This window comes from Pseudorca crassidens, chromosome 11 (assembly GCF_039906515.1).
Source record: "Pseudorca crassidens isolate mPseCra1 chromosome 11, mPseCra1.hap1, whole genome shotgun sequence".
Lineage (NCBI taxonomy): Eukaryota > Metazoa > Chordata > Mammalia > Artiodactyla > Delphinidae > Pseudorca > Pseudorca crassidens.
In genome coordinates this window covers 59384137-59403167 of record NC_090306.1, presented here as the reverse complement: position 1 = coordinate 59403167, position 19031 = coordinate 59384137, and the positions used below count along the sequence as shown (strand labels likewise).

The window sequence follows — 19031 nt, the reverse complement described above, 5'->3', positions numbered from 1 at the left end:
CTATTAGAAATAGCCAACAGACTCAGAGCCCAGCAATGGGAGTTTGTTCATTCAATCCAATCATTATCGACTAATTTGCATTTTAGAATGCTAATTCAACTATTACTTAGTCATTCCTCAAAACTGTCCAATAGGAAAGATGAATGTAATTAACACTGCTTAAAAGTGGGACCAGCCAACGGAGCCCCATAGAGGAAGCCGATTCCCCCAGGTATGCAGTCATAACTGCCGGGAATCATGCCACATTTCAGGGCCACCACACATCCAGTAAGACACCCAAGAGCAAGATTGTTTTTAAATAGCTCCAACATTTCTATTTCATAAGCACTTGGGTTTAGATTTGCTCAAACTCTACAGCATTGATCAGCCTTGCAAACCTTTCTAAATGTAACATTGGGTCTATCCAGCCACTTCTCATGGCAACCCAAATATAAAACGTGCAGCAGTGTAGATACGCTTTTAAAATGTTCACAAACTCCCCCAAAGGTACTAACAGAAGTATCATAGTGACAAGGTGATAATCAGATGAGAAATAGATATTCAATATCCAGTATGCACAGGGCTCTGTGCTGGAGCTATGTACAGGGATAGGGGCAAGAAATCAGACACCGACAACTCTATTTTTGCTCTAAGGTACTTATAGTTTGATAAAGAAACCAGTCAAGTACATATAAAACTTAAGATACTACAGAAAAAATTTCAAATGTATTTACTTTCAATTTTAGAATAAGCATCTTTTTTCTTATTTTTAATAGTCACTTTATTTAAGCTTAAGGCACAGCACTTAGCGCACACGTTACTTTAGAAGGTTGGAAATCTTCTGGGAATTGACCCCGAAATTATTTACTGCATTATTTAAAGAATGCTGATGAACTCTCTCTTTCAAGAAGGAAAGTATGGAAGCACAATAAAACTAAGAGAAAACGTTTTGAATAACTAAGCATGTTTCTAGCTGACCGTGGAAGGATGACACATGTAACGAATCAGTGTGTTATCAGTTTCCACTACTGTATGCCATCACATGTAGTAATTGTCTACGCTCTTCTTCACATACACACAAGCACACACACACACCGCAATCAAACATACATGCTTGTTGCTGTTTTTTAACGTATTTATTGGAGTATAATTGCTTTACAATGGTGTGTTAGTTTCTGCTGTATCACAAAGTGAATCAGCTATACATATATGTATATCCCCATATCCCCTCCCTCTTGCATCTCCCTCCCACCAGCCCTATCCCATGCCTCTAGGTGCTTCCCACTAGCTATCTATTTTACATTTGGTAGTGTATATATGTCCTTACCACTCTCTCACTCCATCCCAGCTTACCCTTCCCCGTCCCCCTGTCCCCAAGTCCATTCTCTACATCTGCATCTTTATTCCTGTCCAGTCCCTATGTTCTTCAGAACATTTTTTTTTGATTCCTTATATATGTGTTAGCATATTGTATTTGTTTTCCTCTTTCTGACTTACTTCACTCTGTATGACTGACTCGAGGTCCATCCACCTCACCACAAATAAATCAATTTCATTTCTCTTTATGGCTGAGTAATATTCCATTGTATATATGTGCCACATCTTCTTTATCCATTCATCTGTCAAAGGACACTTAGGCTGCTTCCATCTCCTGGCTATTGTGAATAGTGCTGCAAAGAACATTGTGATACATGACTCTTTTTGAATTATGGTTTTCTCAGGGTATATGCCTAGTAGTGAGATTGCTGGCTCATATGGTAGTTCTATTTTTAGTTTTTTAAGAAACTCCATACTGTTCTCCATAGTGGCTCTATCTATTTACATTCCCACCAACAGTGCAAGAGGGTTCCCTTATCTCCAGACCCTCTCCAGCATTTATTGTCTGTACACTTTTTGATGATGGCCATTCTGACCGGTGTGAGGTGATATCTCATTGTAGTTTTGATTTGCATTTCTCTACTGATTAGTGATGTTGAGCATCCTTTTGTTTGTTTGCTGGCAATCTGTATATCTTCTTTGGAGAAATGTCTATTTAGGTCTTCTGCCCATTTTTTTTATTAGGTTGTTTGTTTCTTTGATATTGAGCTGCATGTGCTGCTTATATATTTTGGAGATTAATCCTTTATCAGTTGCTTCATTTGCAAATATTTTCTCCCATCTTGAGGGTTGTCTTTTCGTCTTGTTTATGGTTTCCTTTGCTGTGCAAAAGATTTTAAGTTTCATTAGGTCCCATTTGTTTATTTTTGTTTTTATTTCCATTTCCCTAGGAGGTGGGTCAAAAAGGATCTTGCTGGGATTTATGTTGTAGAGTGTTCTGCCTATGTTTTCCTCTAAGAGTTTTATATTGTGTGGCCTTACATTTATGTCTTTAATCCATTTTGAGTTTATTTTTATATATGGTATTAGGAAGTGTTCTAATTTCATTCTTTTACATGTAGCTGTCCAGTTTTCCCAGCACCACTTGTTGAAGAGGCTGTCTTTTCTCCATTGTATATTCTTGTCTCCTTTATCAAAGATAAGTTGACCATATGTGCATGGGTTTATCTCTGGGCTTTCTCTTCTGTTCCATTGATCTGTATTTCTGTTTTTGTGCCAGTATCATACTGTCTTGATTACTGTAGCTTTGTAGTATAGTCTGAAGTCAGAGAGCCTGATTCCTCCAGCTCTGTTTTTCTTTCTCAAGATTGCTTTGGCTATTCGGCGTCTTTTGTGTTTCCATACAAATTGTGAAATTTTTTGTTCTAATTCTGTGAAAAATGCCATTGGTAGTTTGATAGGGATTCCATTGAATCTGTAGACTGCTGCAGTCATTTTCACAGTGTTCATTCTTCCCATCCAAGAACATGGTAAATCTCTCCATCTGTTTATATCATCTTTAATTTCTTTCATCAGTGTCTTACAGTTTCCTGCATACAGGTCTTTTGCCTCCTTAGGTAGGTTTATTCCTAGGTATTTTATTCTTTTTGTTGCAATGGTAAATGGGAGTGTTTCTTTAATTTCTCTTTCAGACTTTTCATCATTAGTGTATAGAAATGCAAGAGATTTCTCTGCATTAATTTTGTATCCTGCTACTTTACCAAATTCATTGATTAGCTCTAGTAGTTTTCTGGTAGCATCTCTAGGATTCTCTATGTATAATATCATGACATCTGCAAAGAGTGACAGTTTTACTTCTTCTTTTCCAATTTGGATTCCTTTTATTTCTTTTTCTTCTCTGACTGCTGTGCCTAAAGCTTCCAAAACTATGTTGAATAATAGGGGTGAGACTGGGCAACCTTGTCTTGTTCCTGATCTTAGTGGAAATGGTTTCAGTTTTTCACAACTGAGAACAATGTTGGCTGTGGGTTTGTCATATACGGCCTTTATTACGTTGAGGTAAGTTCCCTCTATGCCTCCTTTCTGGAGGATTTTTATCATAAATGGGTGTTGAATTTTGTCAAAAGTTTTTCCTGCATCTATTCAGATGATCATATGGTTTTTCTCCTTCAATTTGTTAATATGGTGTATCACACTGACTGATTTGCATATACTGAAGAATCCTTGCGTTCCTGGGATAAACCCTACTTGATCATGGTGTATGATCCTTTTATTGTGCTATTGGATTCTGTTTGCTAGTATTGTGTTGAGGATTTTTTCATCTGTGTTCATCAGTGATATTGGCTTGTAGTTTTCTTTTTTTGTGACACCTTTGTCTGGTTTTGGTATCAGGGTGATGGTGGCCTCATAGAATGAGTTTGGGAGTGTTCCTCCCTCTGTTATATTTTGGAAGACCTGGACTTGATTGACTATTTCCTTTTCCATATTAGGGAAGTTTTCAACTATAATCTCTTCAAATATTTTCTCAGTCCCTTTCTTTTACTCTTCTTCCTCTGAGACCCCTGTAGTTTGAATGTTAGTGCATTTAATGTTGTCCCAGAGGTCTCTGAGACTGTCCTCAATTCTTTTCATTCTTTTTTCTTTATTCTGCTCTGTGGTAGTTATCGCCACTATTTTATCTTACAGGTCACTTATCCTTTCTTCTGCCTCAGTTATTCTGCTATTGATTCCTTCTAGAGAATTTTTTAATTTCATTTACTGTGTTGTTCATCACTGTTTGTTTGCTCTTTAGTTTTTCTAGGTCCTTGTTAAACGTTTCTTGTATTTTCTCCATTCTATTTCCAAGATTTTGGATCATCTTTACTATCATTACTCTGAATTCTTTTTCAGGTAGGCCGCCTATTTCCTCTTCATTTGTTTGGTCTGGTGGGTTTTAACCTTGCTGCTTCATCTGCTGCATATTTCTCTGTCTTCTCATTTTGCTTAACTTACTGTGTTTGGGGTTTCCTTTTCACAGGCTGCAGGTTTGTACTTCCCATTTTTTTTGGTGTCTGCCCCCAGTGGGTAAGGTTGGTTCAGTGGGTTGTGTAGGCTTCCTGTTGGAGGGGACTGGTGCCTGTTTTCTGATGGATGAGGCTGTATCTTGTCTTTCTGGTGGACAGGACCACGTCTAGTGGTGTGTTTTGGGGTGTCTGTGAACTTAGTATGATTTTAGGCACCCTCTCTGCTAATGAGTGGGGTTGTGTTCCTGTCTTGCTAGTTATTTGGTATGGGGTGTCCAGCACTGGGGCTTGATGGCCGTTGAGTGGATCTGGGTCTTAGTGTTGAGATGGAGATCTCTGGGAGACCTCTTGCCATTTGATATTACATGGAGCCGGGAGGTCTCTGGTGGACCAGTGTCCTGAACTCGGCTCTCCCACCTCAGAGGCTCAGGCCTGACACCTGGCCAGAGCACCAAGACGCTGTCAGCCACTCGGACAGGTACATGGGGAGTTTCTTGCCTTTTGGGAAGTCTGAGGTCTTCTGCCAGCATTCAGTAGGAGTGTAGATGTATTTTTGATGTATTTGTGGGGAGGAAAGTGATCTCCATGTCTTACTCCTCTGCCATCTTCAGATGGATGAATCTCATTCAAAGATTCAATGCTTACAACTTTACGCCCTCCAAATCCAGCAAAAATCACTTTCAATGGAAACCCACTGCACAGTCGCTTAGGATTATTTTCTGTTGTCTGAAACTCTTCTTGTGCAAGTCTTCTGGGACTGCTGCACGAGCCTACTTCCATCTCAGCAGAAAGCCCATTCTAGACTCTCTTGTGACTCACATTGCAGGCCTCTAACTTCTCAGCCATCCTGGTTAATAAGGAGCCAATGAGGCAGAAACTGAGAAATGGTGAGTCCCTAGTGGTCAGCACTATGATGGCACTCTCCTGGCCTTAAGACTCTTCAGTGATCCTTTCTCTGGGTCCTTTCCAGTTGGGCCTGGGTTTTTTCTCACGCTTATTGTTTTTAATGGTAGAGCATTCTCAGTACCTCTCAAATGAATGAAAATCCTGTTTATGTTCTTGTCTGCCCCAGTTTAAGGCTTCACAAGAATTTATTCTTGTTTTAAGCATACACAGACTGTCCCAATTCCCTGTTTTTGGCTGGTGGAGCCTCTTCAGAGCACTTTAGGGGCAAATGGCTCTTTCTCCCTTGATCCCAGGGGAGAGTCAAAATGAAAATAACAGACTTAGGTGACCCAAGCTCCTTCACATTACCTCCGACTTCTCATTCAAAGTGGTGCTTTGGGCAACAGGTGGAGTTATAATTATAGATGAGAAAAAAACCACATCAGCAGCTGTTGCTCCTGTTTGTTCCCGGCTATCACCGTCACCAGTGGACAAATTGGCATAAACAGTTCTCCAGACTCCGCATGAGCGAAGGGTGAGCCGAGAGTACAACACCGACCCGAAGGCACCTCTGCAGGGGGAGCCTGGAGATTGTCTTTCCTGTCGGAGACTCCAAACCAAACAAATAGGTTAGTGCACAGAGTATACCTATGCGTTTTACCTCTGACCTCTACTCGATGTGATCTTGGTTTTTCTGACAGAGCTGTACCAGAAGGGTGAACTGTTAAAGGAAAGAGAGTTATTTAAGGACTGTTATTCAAAAGTCCAGTGCCCGTGAGAACAAATTATGAAATGGTTTAATTTATTATGCTCCTCTCCCAGTTTTGGCTGTATTCACATTAGACAAAGAGACAAAGAGACAAAGTGAAAATGGAAAAATGAAACTGCTTTTGTGGCCTGAGTCCCAACCTTTCGTAATGATACCTACTTTTGCCAAAAAAATCTCTGGTTTCTTTGTTAACATCAGCAGTTGAAGCCTTAGGCTGGTGATTAGAAAAAAAAAAATACCGCTCCAGAATATAGTTCCAGAGTTTCACTTTTTTTTCTTTTCTTTTTTTTTTTTTTTTTTAGGGAAACTAGGCAAATGAGAATTGGGTTTTTTCTCTACCTCTAAATAAAGACAGAAAATGTCCTTGTTTATGATAAAATGTGTGCTGTAGGCTACTTTGTATAAGAAATCTGCTATAGGATTTATTACTTATGTCTAGTACAGTTCTACCTAAAAACTCGATCATTTCAGTCTAAGTAGCTCTATAAGACTCCTCATAGATCCTTTTGAAAGCAAAAGGTTTCAAAGAAATTTCATGTTCTCCGTGTATGCTTTGTGTTAGAAAGCTGTGGAGCAGGATTTTCAAACAAAGATTAGCTTTGGGGCATCTTCTCAAAACCTGAATGTTTAGTGTCTTGGTGAAGAGCAATGGAATTCCAGAGAATCCACTAAAAACTAGGCTTTGGGCCCCAGTTCTCAACCCACCCACATCCATGGAACAGTCCAGGTGGAAAGAGTCCTAAATAATGGCCTCATTTTTTCAGCTCCAAACAGAAGGTGCCCCATCCCTAAGCATTTTATGTGGGACTTTTCAATGGGAAAATGCACCTTACTTAGTATCACTGTGGCCCGACGTTTTGTCTACCTTGTGAAGTGCACAGATTGCTAACTATGCACTCAGAGCTCCACTAGAGAGACATAAATTAAAACAACCAAAAGTAACCCATCAATTAAATTCCCACAAGGGGCTGGCTTCTCCTGATTTCTAAGAGAGCCATAACTTTCTTTTAGGAAATTTAAGGGTGAAGTAAATACCTCTTTACACATTTTAGCAAATAAAGCCCCAAACAATAAGTTTGACCACTGCTTTTGAAAAGGTCAATTAATATGGCATATCAATACCTTAGATCTTCCCATGGATTCAGAAAATATATGACAGATCATAATACACCATCTCTCATATATCTCGTTTAGTCATTCAAATATTTATTGAGTAATGGCTATATAATCTCAAAATATTTAGAAATGAAGGCAAGCTTAAGATTTCTAATATTTCTTTTTCCAGACACTCCTTTCTTCCCTTTTTCTACTAAAAGATTTAGCACTGAGTTGGTGGTTATCTCCAAATTCCAAATTGTTCAAGCTGAGAAAGGCAAAAAGTAGAGATGGTTGACTGGCTGCTGGTTAGGGTTTCTTTTGAGATACAGATTTATGCGCTGTCTTAAACATTGCTTTTTACTTGTGTGTTGTCTTCTTGCTCTTCTAGAAAAAAAAAGAAAAACTATCCAAGATGACTGTCACTTACTCCAGTAAAGTAGCAAATGCGACTTTTTTTGGATTTCATAGGTTACTCCTCAAGTGGAGAGGCAGCATCTACAAACTACTATACAGGGAATTTATTGTTTTTGCTGTACTTTACACAGCAATAAGTTTTATGTACAGGTACTTTCCTTTGCATGTGTCCTTAAATGGCCATTAGATAGCATATATGAATACAGTCTCAAAAATCCAAGCCCTTTTTGCTGCCGCTGACTTTTGCATTATGTAACCTCCTCCTTTGCATGATCCTCTGTTGCCTACTTCTCCCCAGGACTGGGTATTTTAATCCACACCTAACCATTTTTAGGGTGTTAAATAGACTCTAACCGTCATGTTCAGGTGGCTCTCATTCCAGCCCCACTTTAATTGGTCATGATGAGGTATTAGTTGTGCTTCAAGAATTTTGCTATAGGCGTAAAATGAAAGATTTATACCTAGAACCTCACTAAGTGATGATTTTGAATGGCAAAGTCCACAGACAAATAATTATTTGTGCTTCTCTGAACTATGTTATTCATAGTTGGAGTTTCTGATTTGACAGCTTGCAGCGACTACCTACATAGTTAACATGTTCGTGAATAGTGTGTATCAGGCAACTTTCCTTCCTCTTTCCTGGAATGACGAAATCTTATCCAAGTTGGTGCCCCCAACTTTACCAATATCTCAATTAAAGAAAAGGTCTGAAAACTAATTTATTTTCTTTATATCTTCTGAGTTCAGGGCACATTATATTCATAAAAGACGTTTATTCTTCATAACCTCACAAACTTTGCCTGTCAGATTGACAGGAAATATGAGTAACATCATGTCCAAGAAATACTTTTATAACTAAAAATTATAGTTTTAATAAAATTTTATCAGTATTATAAAAGGGAAGCTTTATTAGTTTTTTAAATTAATATTGATTGCATACATTTCTTCTCTGGGGAAAGTTAAAACTTAGAATAGAAGAGCTAAAGGTTTTTGAGGCTGTATTTCCACCTTTACTGTGTTCATCAGTTTGTTCTTTTTCTTCTGCATACAATGGATAAATTTGTGTATCATTGTTTTCACCTACATTCTTCCTTGCAGCGACAGGACACCATGTGAAGAAGAGGGACCTTAATTTGGCTATAGCTGATAATGACCAAAAGTAGAATAGGAAGAGTTACTTTGCTCCATATCAAAACTACAGTTCCAAACAACTGTATATATTGGTATACATTTTGGCAAAATATCTTTACAAGGAAAGTTTTATTAAAAACCTCTAATAATTTTTCAGATTTGTCTTCTAAATACGGTATTATTTTGATGATTTATTTATGTGTCACCTACTCCTTCAGAATATGAAATGGTGGAAGACACATGACGCTTCAGGATAATTAGTTTATTTTTACTAATGTGAATTTATTGCTGCTACTGCCTCTTAGAATAGAATAGCTCTTAGAACACTTGCATTGTAGCCAGAAATGCTCCATGGGGCCTTAACTTTGACTCCAATATCTTATTTATACCCCACAAAATTGTATGCACATATGTTTTCTAAAGACCAAAGAGGGCTTACATTTATAACAATAATCATTAGTTCAAGCCATTTTTCATTTTTTAAAGTTCAAATGTAAAAGTTTTTTAAAATAGACCCTTATATGTTGATCAAAGCTCTACCAAGAACTACAGGTTGAATCTGTCAAGAGTCAGACATATCTGTAGACAAATACAGACATAGTTTCATTCTCATGTCTACTAATGATGCTAAGTTTTTTAATCCTGTTATAAGCAAATAGTTATACCTAGCAAAAAAATCATAAGACAGAACCAGAATTCACTAGTTTGATTATACCTCTTTTTTTTTGCATTATGTGGGCCTCCCACTGCTGTGGCCTCCCCCACTGCGGAGCACAGGCTCCGGACGCGCAGGCCCAGCGGCCATGGCCCACGGGCCCAGCTGCTCCGCATGTGGGATCCTCCCGGACCGGGGCATGAACCTGCGTCCCCCGCATCGGCAGGCGGACTCTCAACCACTGCGCCACCAGGGAAGCCCTATACCTCTTTTTATTTGGGGATGGATTTGACAAAATACTCGCTGTGGTACTTTCTAGCTAGTAAAATTTCTATGTGTCTATCAGCTAAATATTTTTTCCTTTGGCCAACTATTAATAGTAACAACCACTTTATTATTGATTAAGTGTGACAACATATGCTAAGTGGTTTTATATATCATATATTCTTTAATCCTCATAACATTCCTGATACATATCAATAGGTATTAATTATCCCCATTTACAAATGAGAAAACTGAGACTCAGACTGATTTAAAAATATGCTCAAATCCAAATCTGTTAAGTGGCAGATCTGGGATTCAAACCTGGCTCTGTTAAACCCTACGGTCTGTGCTCTCCACGTTTAAATTCTCTCTGATCATTTTTTTTTTTTTTTTTTTTTTGGCGTTACGCAGGCCTCTCACCGCTGCAGCCTCTCCCGTTGCGGAGCACAGGCTCCAGACGCGCAGGCCCAGCGGCCATGGCCCACGGGCCCAGCCGCTCCATGGCATGTGGGATCCTCCCGGACCGGGGCACGAACCCGTGTCCCCTGCATCGGCAGGCGGACTCTCAACCACTGCGCCACCAGGGAAGCCCTGATCATTTTTATTTGAGTACCAGAAACCATTCTAGCTGTAACTTGTCATCAGCATGACCTTGATAGGCCTGTCCACCAGGTGATGCCTCTCTTGTCAGCTTTTCTTGATTTCAGAATTTCTGACACCTCTTCCAAGCTGAGGCAGGAACTCCAAGCCCACCCTGCACCCACACACCTTCTTGGTCAGCACCAGCTCCCAGGTCTTCATCTGCAGTCTGGTCGGTGGCTCACTGTCACCTCATTATCTCTCTGTGTCCTTCTTCAAAGTTCTACTGACCCAAATAGGCCTCTGACACAGGCTATGATGACTGTTTTCAAGGGATTCCTTCCTCCCTTGGAAAAGCTGCATTCATTCATTTATTCAAATTGATCTGTGTTTTCTTTCTGGATTTTGATCATTATTATTAACCTGCCTTGAGATAGTTCTTCTGATTCTGAATCTCCTCCTTGCAACATAAATACCAATAATAGCTTCATTAAATGGATTTATGTTTAACAATACCAGAAAATGGGTTTGTGTCAGATCCATAATATAAATTTTTATATGTATACTATAGAAATAAAAACCCACCAAACATAATTATAAAAATTTCACTACTAATTGTTAAATCTGTGTTGTTTTATATTTTAAATGTATATTTTTAATTTTTTTATTTTGAAAATGTTTTTTAAGATTTTTTTTTTTTGATGTGGACCATTTTTAAAGTCTTTATTGAATTTGTTACAATATTGCTTCTGTTTTATGTTTTGGTGTTTTGGCCCCAAGGCATGTGGGATCTTAGCTCCCTGACCAGGGATCGACCCCATATCCCATGCATTACAAGGCAAAATCTCAACCACTTGACCACCAGGGAAGTCCCTTAAATAACTGTAGGCTTTAAAATAAACAGTTATAGGGCTTCCCTGGTGGCGCAATGGTTGAGAGTCCGCCTGCCGATGCAGGGGACACGGGTTCGTGCCCTGGTCCGGGAAGATCCCACATGCCGCGGAGCGGCTGGGCCCGTGAGCCATGGCCGCTGAGCCTGCGCGTCCGGAGCCTGTGCTCCACAACGGGAGAGGCCACAGCAGTGAGAGGCCCGCGTACTGCAAAAACAAAAAAAAAACAAAAAAAAACAAAAAAAAAACAGTTATAACATCCCTTGAAGTACAACATGTATAATTAACAATGTACTAAGTAGCATATTCATGAAAAAGTAAGATCAGGATGTCGAATCCAGGGTTATTATTCAATAATTACTTAATAAGTATCATCCACTTAAGGCACTCTTTTTTTAAGTACATATGATGAATAATTGGAAAATGGACTCTTTTATGAAGTATTTTGCTCTAAATCCAATGCATTAATCATATAAAAAATTTTTAAATATGAAGTATTTAAAAATAAAATGGTTATTATGTCCCACTGTGTAATGACCAACAACATTTATGTACTAAAAATGTTAGTACTTAAAACATTCAGCAGTTAAAAAGGTTTTGAGATACATCAGCTTAGGTAGAAAAGAAAAAGTTATTGCTCCTTAAAAAAAAAAATTGAGGTTATTTTCGCTTAATTGTTTGCACTGAATGTCACTTGCAAAGCAGGTGCAGAAGTATAATATCATAAAGGGCTGTGCATTTTATTTTTGCTCCAGATTGTTACTTACAGGAGCCCAAAAACGTTACTTTGAAAAATTATCAATTTACTGTGACAGATATGCTGAACAAATTCCAGTAACCTTTGTGCTTGGTAAGTATAGGTCACATGCAGAATGCAGCCACACAGCTGTCTCCGTTAGGATAACACCAATGACTCTGCATGGGAGTGTTTCCAAGCTGAGAGGCATGCCTGAAAAGTCACTGCTTGCAATAGAACCAGAATCATCCATAAGGTTTACCTTCAAGGCTGCTTTTGCTAAATTAACAACCAACAAGTTTGAGGTAATAATCTGCTCTTGGACAATTCGGCTTTCTTTTCACTAACTCTCCATTTTTGCCATCAATATTTGAGTTCTAATAGCCACTTACTGGGTGCTACAGCATTGCGAGGCACAAATTACATTTTTTTTCTGGAGGGCAAAATCATCAGATATGGATAACAACATATTTTTTACACCCCGATCCCTAAAAAAAACTAAAATTCTGCTGAAAGCATCAGTGTCAACAATATGTCTACAGTAAGAAATTGCTTTACAATTTCCTGTTACTCTACAGGGTTTTATGTCACTCTGGTGGTGAACCGATGGTGGAACCAGTTTGTGAATCTGCCCTGGCCAGACAGGCTGATGTTCCTCATCTCCAGCAGTGTTCACGGAAGTGACGAGCACGGGCGCCTGCTCAGGAGGACACTGATGCGCTACGTCAACCTCACATCCCTGCTCATCTTCCGCTCGGTGAGCACGGCCGTGTACAAAAGGTTTCCGACAATGGACCATGTGGTTGAAGCAGGTACTGTAAATGACTTTTCCTTCCATGGGTCTCCTCTTGACCTCGATCAGAACTTTCAAAGTTCCTTGGAAAATGCCTTTTATTTATTCATTCATTCAAGAAACATTTACTGATTACCTATCATGTGCCAGAAACAGTCTTAAGAGGTAAAAATGAATGTCATAGTTCCAGCCCTCAAGCAGTTTACTTGGGGGGCAGAGCAAAGGAAACAGCAGACAGTCAACCTCAAATTAAGTTGTAAACAGTCACATGGTCCATAATATAATAATTATCATATTTATTCAAACCTTCTGTAATATCACCTTACATTTTCTAGCACTTTACAGTTTATGCACTTTCAAAAATATTATTTCATATGGACCTCAAAAAAACCATGAGAGATTCAGAGAGGTTATGACCTGTCCTGGATCACATAGCTCATTAGTGGGAGAGCCAAAATTTCAATTCAGGCTCAGAACTCCTAACTTAATCCTTTCCCCCGCACCTACCAAACACAGAAGATTCTGGTAGGAACCAGAAATGCGGCTTTTCATCTAGGCAGAGCCTGAGAGGTGGCAGTAAAAGGCTGCTTTAGTGGGGGTCTGTTGTCTCTCCTGTTCCTCAGAGTAGATGCAGTTTTGTACTTGGGCTTCTGGACACAGGATGCTGAGAACAAATCACGTTTGAAGAATGGTTCTCTTTGGTGTGTTAATACTTAGCAAAGAAGCTGTTAAACCAGCCTTCAAGGGGATGAGGATTAAATGAGATCATTGTTGGCACGTACAGAATAAAAATGGGGTTTTGTGCTGGGTTGTCTTTGATCCATCTGAGAGTATGTTGGAATGTATAAATGAATATATAGTAGATATAGGAACCACGAGATGATTCTGCCTTTATATTGAGTACAGTCTCGAATTAGGTTGCTTTATCCAGTCTCCTTTTCTGAAATGTCCTTGAAAATATATATATATATTTAAGAGTAGCATGTTTTGTTTGTTTTTGGAGGTTTGGGGGCTTTTGTTTGATTTGGTTTTGTCTTCTCAGATGGCGACGTAGAGAGTGACTCAGAACACAGAGTTCAAATCCTTCTCTATCGCGTACCGGCTACATGACCTTGTCTGAGTTACTTTACCTTTCTAATGCTTCAGTTCCCTCATTCATAGAGTGAGTTTAGAGTGATTTATAATACCTTTTACCTCATATACCTCATAGGCTTGTTGTGATGATTAAATAAGTTAATACTTGCAGTGTCTAGAGCAGTACCCGGCACATGGTGTGACATGAGTTCTTGCTATTAATAATGAAATCATCTAGTACAACAGCATAACATAGTCCTTTGGTCACTTTAGAAGACTCATTTGATATGACATCCTAGGTCTTCTTGATCCCCTATGACCAGGAGACTGTGAAAGGTAAGGTGGAAATAAGGAAGGAGGAGTGTAGAGGCCGTTGTTAGGGCTACAGAGCAAGATGTGAGAAAGTAATGGGGAGCAAGGAGTCGGTTACAGATTCAGATGAAGGGTACAAAGGGCTTGGCAAATGTACAGGTATATTATGATGTAAAACCAGTCGGAACTTAAGATAAAATTAACTGCCACCCTTCCTCCAAATTTAAAAGTGGAATACTGCATCAGAATGACCAAGTTTAAAATGCCACTTGATAACTTATTTTGCTTACCCTAATGTCTAAAGGATCAAATGTGATAAGCATTTCGACCTATGAAAAAAGTCATAAAAACAAACGAGAAACGTTTGGCCCATTCCAAATGGATGAGTGACAGCTAAAGTTTACTTGGATGAAGGAAGGTGACATTTCTGTAGTCCTGACACATTCTTGGAAAGAAGAAAGCGCATTCTGACAGCAATCAGACTCCAGGCCCAATTCTCAGAGCGAATCTATCCTCTCAGCGTCACCATCATATTAAAAGCAGAGGGGGTGGCTGGTGACAGAGAGGCCTTTAGGGCCTCTGGTTAGACGTGAGCTCAGCAAGGCCTGAGTTGTGCTCAGGTCTGAGGGGCAAGTAGAAACGGCGAGATGAATGGGGGAATGATCTGAGTTCATTTCCTTTAGGTGCACTTTTCGTAATACCGACACTCACTCCCTATCAAACTTACACAAACACCAGTCAGTACTTGCATCGACACTTTCCCCCTTTCCAAGGCATTTGGAACGCTCAAGTACTCCTCTCTCCCGTACCACCAGTACCCCCAACCATTCCAAGGGCATAGGAGAATCATTTGCTCCTTGAGGGGCATTTACTTGAGTATGTATCAAGGTGTGATCCACAAACCCATGCGCCCTTTACATCTTGAATAACTTGAGTTGTTTATTTAAAATGCATACTCCTGGGACTTCCCTGGTGGCGCAGTGGTTAAGAATCTGCCTGCCAATGCAGGGGACATGGGTTCGAGCCCTGGTCCGGGAAGATCCCACATGCCGTGGAGCAACTAAGCCCATGCGCCACAACTACTGAGCCTGCACTCTGGAGCCCGCAAGCCACAACTACTGAAGCCCAAGTGCCTAGAGCCTAAGCCACCGCAATGAGAAGCCAACGCACCGCAACAAAGAGTACCTCCGCTCACCACAACTAGAGAAAGCCCGTGCACAGCAATGAACTCCCAATGCAGCCAAAAATAAATAAATAAAATTTATTAATAAATAAATAAATATAATAAAATAAAATGCATACTCCTGAGCCCCACGTCAGACCTACTGAATCAGAACCATTGTATGTAAGGCCTGGAAAACCTGCATTTAAACATGCTCTTATGTTGCTCTTTTTATATACTGCAGTTTGAGAAGTAAGGAGTCTTTTCTGGGATGCTTATTTTTTTAACGCTTTTTCTCACCCCCGGGGTAAAAGGTTTTGGCATTCGTCAAATAATTCATTACTAATAACAAAACTGCAACAGTTAAGAAAAGGGTGAATTCAAGGTTTCGACCATGCTGGAGGCTCCAGAATTGCTCTGGATGGTAGCCTCTGAGCAGTCTGCTCAGAGACTACCATCTAGGGGACTTGAATTAGACCTGCCTGGACACAACGAGCATCGCTCTCACTTCATCGCTCTCACTTCAAAAACTGTGGTCAGTTTTTGTGCCGCGTCTGAAGGAGGAAGAGTACTGAGGGCGACAGGAGGGGGCTGAAGCCTTGGCAGGTGCCCTCTGGGGCCATCACTGATGATTGCAGTGTAAAGGTCTCTGCTACTCTCTTTCACCCCTAAGTGTTTTCTCGAAAGGCAGAAGAAGGGGTAGTGGACCAGCATGTGCCCAACAGGAACACAAGGTTTGCATGCTAGGTGGTGGGACAAAGGTTCTGAGCCACTGCCTTCCAAGCTGGGGGCCATGATTCACAGGCAGCGTCCTTCCTGGTCTGCCTCATGGCCACCCACATGGATGGGCACAGACTCTCTGTCGGCTGGCCGCACAGACTTACCAGACTTCCCGCTCCCCAGCAGAGAAGGCTGACTCATTCTGCACGTGGGGTCAGTTTCCAAGCTCTCCCAACTGGGTACGTGTCTCCACCTCTCTCTGTCTGTCCTTGGCCTGTGCCAACGTTTCTGGGAAGAACAGGAAGTTCAGGGATGGCGGAAAATGTTTGGCAGGTGCCCTGAGCCCAGAGCCAGGGCACCTGCTCCGCCTGAGGGCAGAGAGGGCTGGTGGTAAAGCACAGGGGCCCCAAAAGTGTAGGGGCAAAGGCAGGAGGCAATGCTGAGGGCGCAAAAAAAACCTCTTGTCAGGTGACTCTCTACAAAAACCCACCTGTCTGGGAAAGTACATGTTCTCAAACTTCAGTGCACTTTAGATAGTGTTAAAAACTCAATGCTGCTAGGGGCTTCCCTGGTGGCGCAGTGGTTGAGAGTCCGCCTGCCGATGCAGGGGACACAGGTTCGCGCCCCGGTCCGGGAGGATCCCACATGCCGCGGAGCGCCTGGGCCCGTGAGCCATGGCCGCTGAGCCTGCGCGTCCGGAGCCTGTGCTCCGCAACGGGAGAGGCCACAACAGTGAGAGGCCCGCGTACCGCAAAAAAAAAAAAAAAAAAAATCAATACTGCTAAAAACGCAGATCCGAAGACGACACCCCCAGAGATTCTGATTCAGTAGGTCTAGGCTGGGGTCCAGGAATGAGTGTGTTTAACAAGCCCCTGGAGACTTTGAGGAAGGGGGTCCCTGGATCACACTCTGAGAAACAGGGGGCTTTAAGGCAATGGGAGTTGCCCTCCAAGCTCTTTGTATTGCTTCAGGGAGGGTCCCTGTCACAAAGATTCAGGACTAGCAGGACAAAAACAGTGAGAGGATGGAGAGAATGAAGGTCAGCACCTCCTTCTGAAGCATCTGGCCATTGCTTGACTACAGCTTGTGAGCTAGGTCACTTACCCGCCGGTCCCTGACATTCCTTGCTGTTAAGCTGGACACTCAAGTTACATTATTCTGGGAAATACATATGCTTTGATGTTACAGGTTACATTTCTCAAATTAAAATTTCTTTATTTATGCTCCCATGAAAATAGAAATGTAACAGCTGAATGCAAAATAATGTGTATTCTGCTGGAAATTCCCTGAACTGGTCTGTTATCAAACAGTTACTTCGCAGAGGAGCTGGAACCCAGGAGTCTCTGTTATTTTCCCTCTTGGCTACAAGCCTGCCCTGGAAAATGCCAGTCGTTTCAATCACCTGCCTTGGAAGATGTCATTCATTCTAAGTCAAGTCGTGTGCACAATTCCAGATCTTTGCCAATTTAAGTGATGGCCTTAATTGGGTGCTTACGTTATGGTATGAGACTGAATCAAAACATTTTTTCTGGGGTTTCACAGTGATCAGGAGAGAAAACATTTTCCTTCAAAACCCTTCACCAGAAGCACAAAAAAAGGAAATGGGAAATTATATGCATTCCTCTAAAAGAAACGTTACTAAATCTGTTACTAAATCTGTCATGCTTTTTGCTCATTTAACAAAGATTTACTCAGTGTATACGGTACGCTAGGCATTGTGCTGAGCACTGGAGCACAGCTGAAAGCGAGGTCCCTGTCCTCGAGGATCAGTAAAGATTACTACAAGTGTTTCCTTCTATGAATCACTTTCAGAGACAAGCATAAATATATTTACAGCTGAACTTCACATCACTCCATTGCATTTCTATTTCTCTAAAATAGTTTCCTTCTGTGCTTGGTAGCCTGTAAGAGTGGTTAAAAGACAGTAAATTTTAAGGAAAGGACACTGTTTTGTTTTCTTAAAGGCCTGGAATCTTAACATGAAGTTCCTTGAGCTTCTGCCCTGACGAGAGAGAGCCTGTGGAGACCCCATCAGGATTCTTAGTGACATACAGTTAACAGGCATAAATACAACCGAACGAGCTCCCAATTGTCAAGTGACTGTTGAGATAAAAGTTCTAACTTTAGATGCACTGTCTGGAAGCCTAGCCCCACACTTAGATCATTTAATCTCTAATCTTCTCTCGCTAAGTAAAATCGAATGGATTTTGTATAATATTGACTTTCTGCCCTGTGATCTGCTGTTCACGTTTTTCCTGATGCATTCTGTGCTACTGGGGTTCCCTGGTCTCTGAAATCTCTCACTGCTCTGTGTTACAGGAGAGATGATCAAGGGGATGGTGGTATTCATGGCTGTGCCAGTTTTTCCTCTGTTGGCTGAACTTTTACAGGCTGAGTCAGTTACCCCTATAGTCTCATGTGATGAGCCCAGAACAGACTGAATGTCGTCTTGTGAGTGCAACTTGACTCACCTATGCGCACTGGCTCTTCATGGGAGAGAAAGTACACACCTCCTTGCATTAGTGCCATGGATGGGCAGTCTCCGCCCACTGTTTGAAGGTTCACCACAGCTCTGTTTTAGGAGTTAAATCATGGCTTGCCAATCAATGCTTCTCAAAGGATGATCATAGACCACCACATTCATTGAATTATCAGGGTGTTTATTTAAATTGCAGGTTCCCAGACAGCCTATGAAATCTGAATCTCTGGGGCTTGGGACCCAGAAATCCACTTCTAAACAAGCTCCCCAGAAGCACTATGTTTGAGCCAGAACAAGGATGCTAAAATGGCCAGCTTGCTGTGTGACTCTGTACTAGGTGCAGTTGTTCCCAAACTTTGTTACAAGATGGAGTCGCTAGGGATCTTTTAAAAATACTGATGGTGGCTCACACCCCCAGACATTAGGATTCAATAGGTGTACGGTGCAACCTGGGCATCAGGAGTTTTTAAGCTCCTCAGACCATCCTAATGTGCAGCAAAGTCTAGGAACCACTGCACCACAGTGCATCTATTAACTCCTCCAACTTTATCTGCAAATTGCCTCAGATCTATTTACCCAAAGCAAATGGAATTCTGGGCCACCTGGACAGGCCAGGAGTTAAGAGCACTGATTTTGTGAATGATATTTCCTGTGCGTCATGTGTAGAAGGCAGTGAACTACCAAACAGGATACTAATTTAGAGACAGGAATACGGCTGACTAGAGATGTTTCACTCGTGTTTGACTCATTAGGAAAATAGAGGAGTTTCTCT

At 41.0% G+C, this 19031-nt stretch overlaps 1 protein-coding gene across 11 annotated transcripts in view; it reads left to right on the top strand.

Moving 5' to 3' along the window:
• Positions 1–5639: 5639 nt before the first annotated feature.
• The window catches only part of BEST3 (bestrophin 3), a 67102-nt gene continuing 53710 nt past the window's right edge, over positions 5640–19031 (top strand). For 2 of the 11 annotated variants that reach the window (XM_067697312.1, XM_067697314.1), the window contains exons 1-4: positions 5640–5812; positions 7439–7614; positions 11739–11833; positions 12298–12531. In XM_067697312.1, coding sequence (XP_067553413.1) covers positions 7463–7614; positions 11739–11833; positions 12298–12531 — 481 coding nt within the window. In that variant the 5' untranslated portion in view covers positions 5640–5812; positions 7439–7462. Of the gene's footprint in view, positions 5813–7420; positions 12532–19031 lie in introns of those variants that run through there. The other 9 variants (XM_067697303.1, XM_067697313.1, XM_067697307.1 and 6 more) reach the window with 9 other exon arrangements.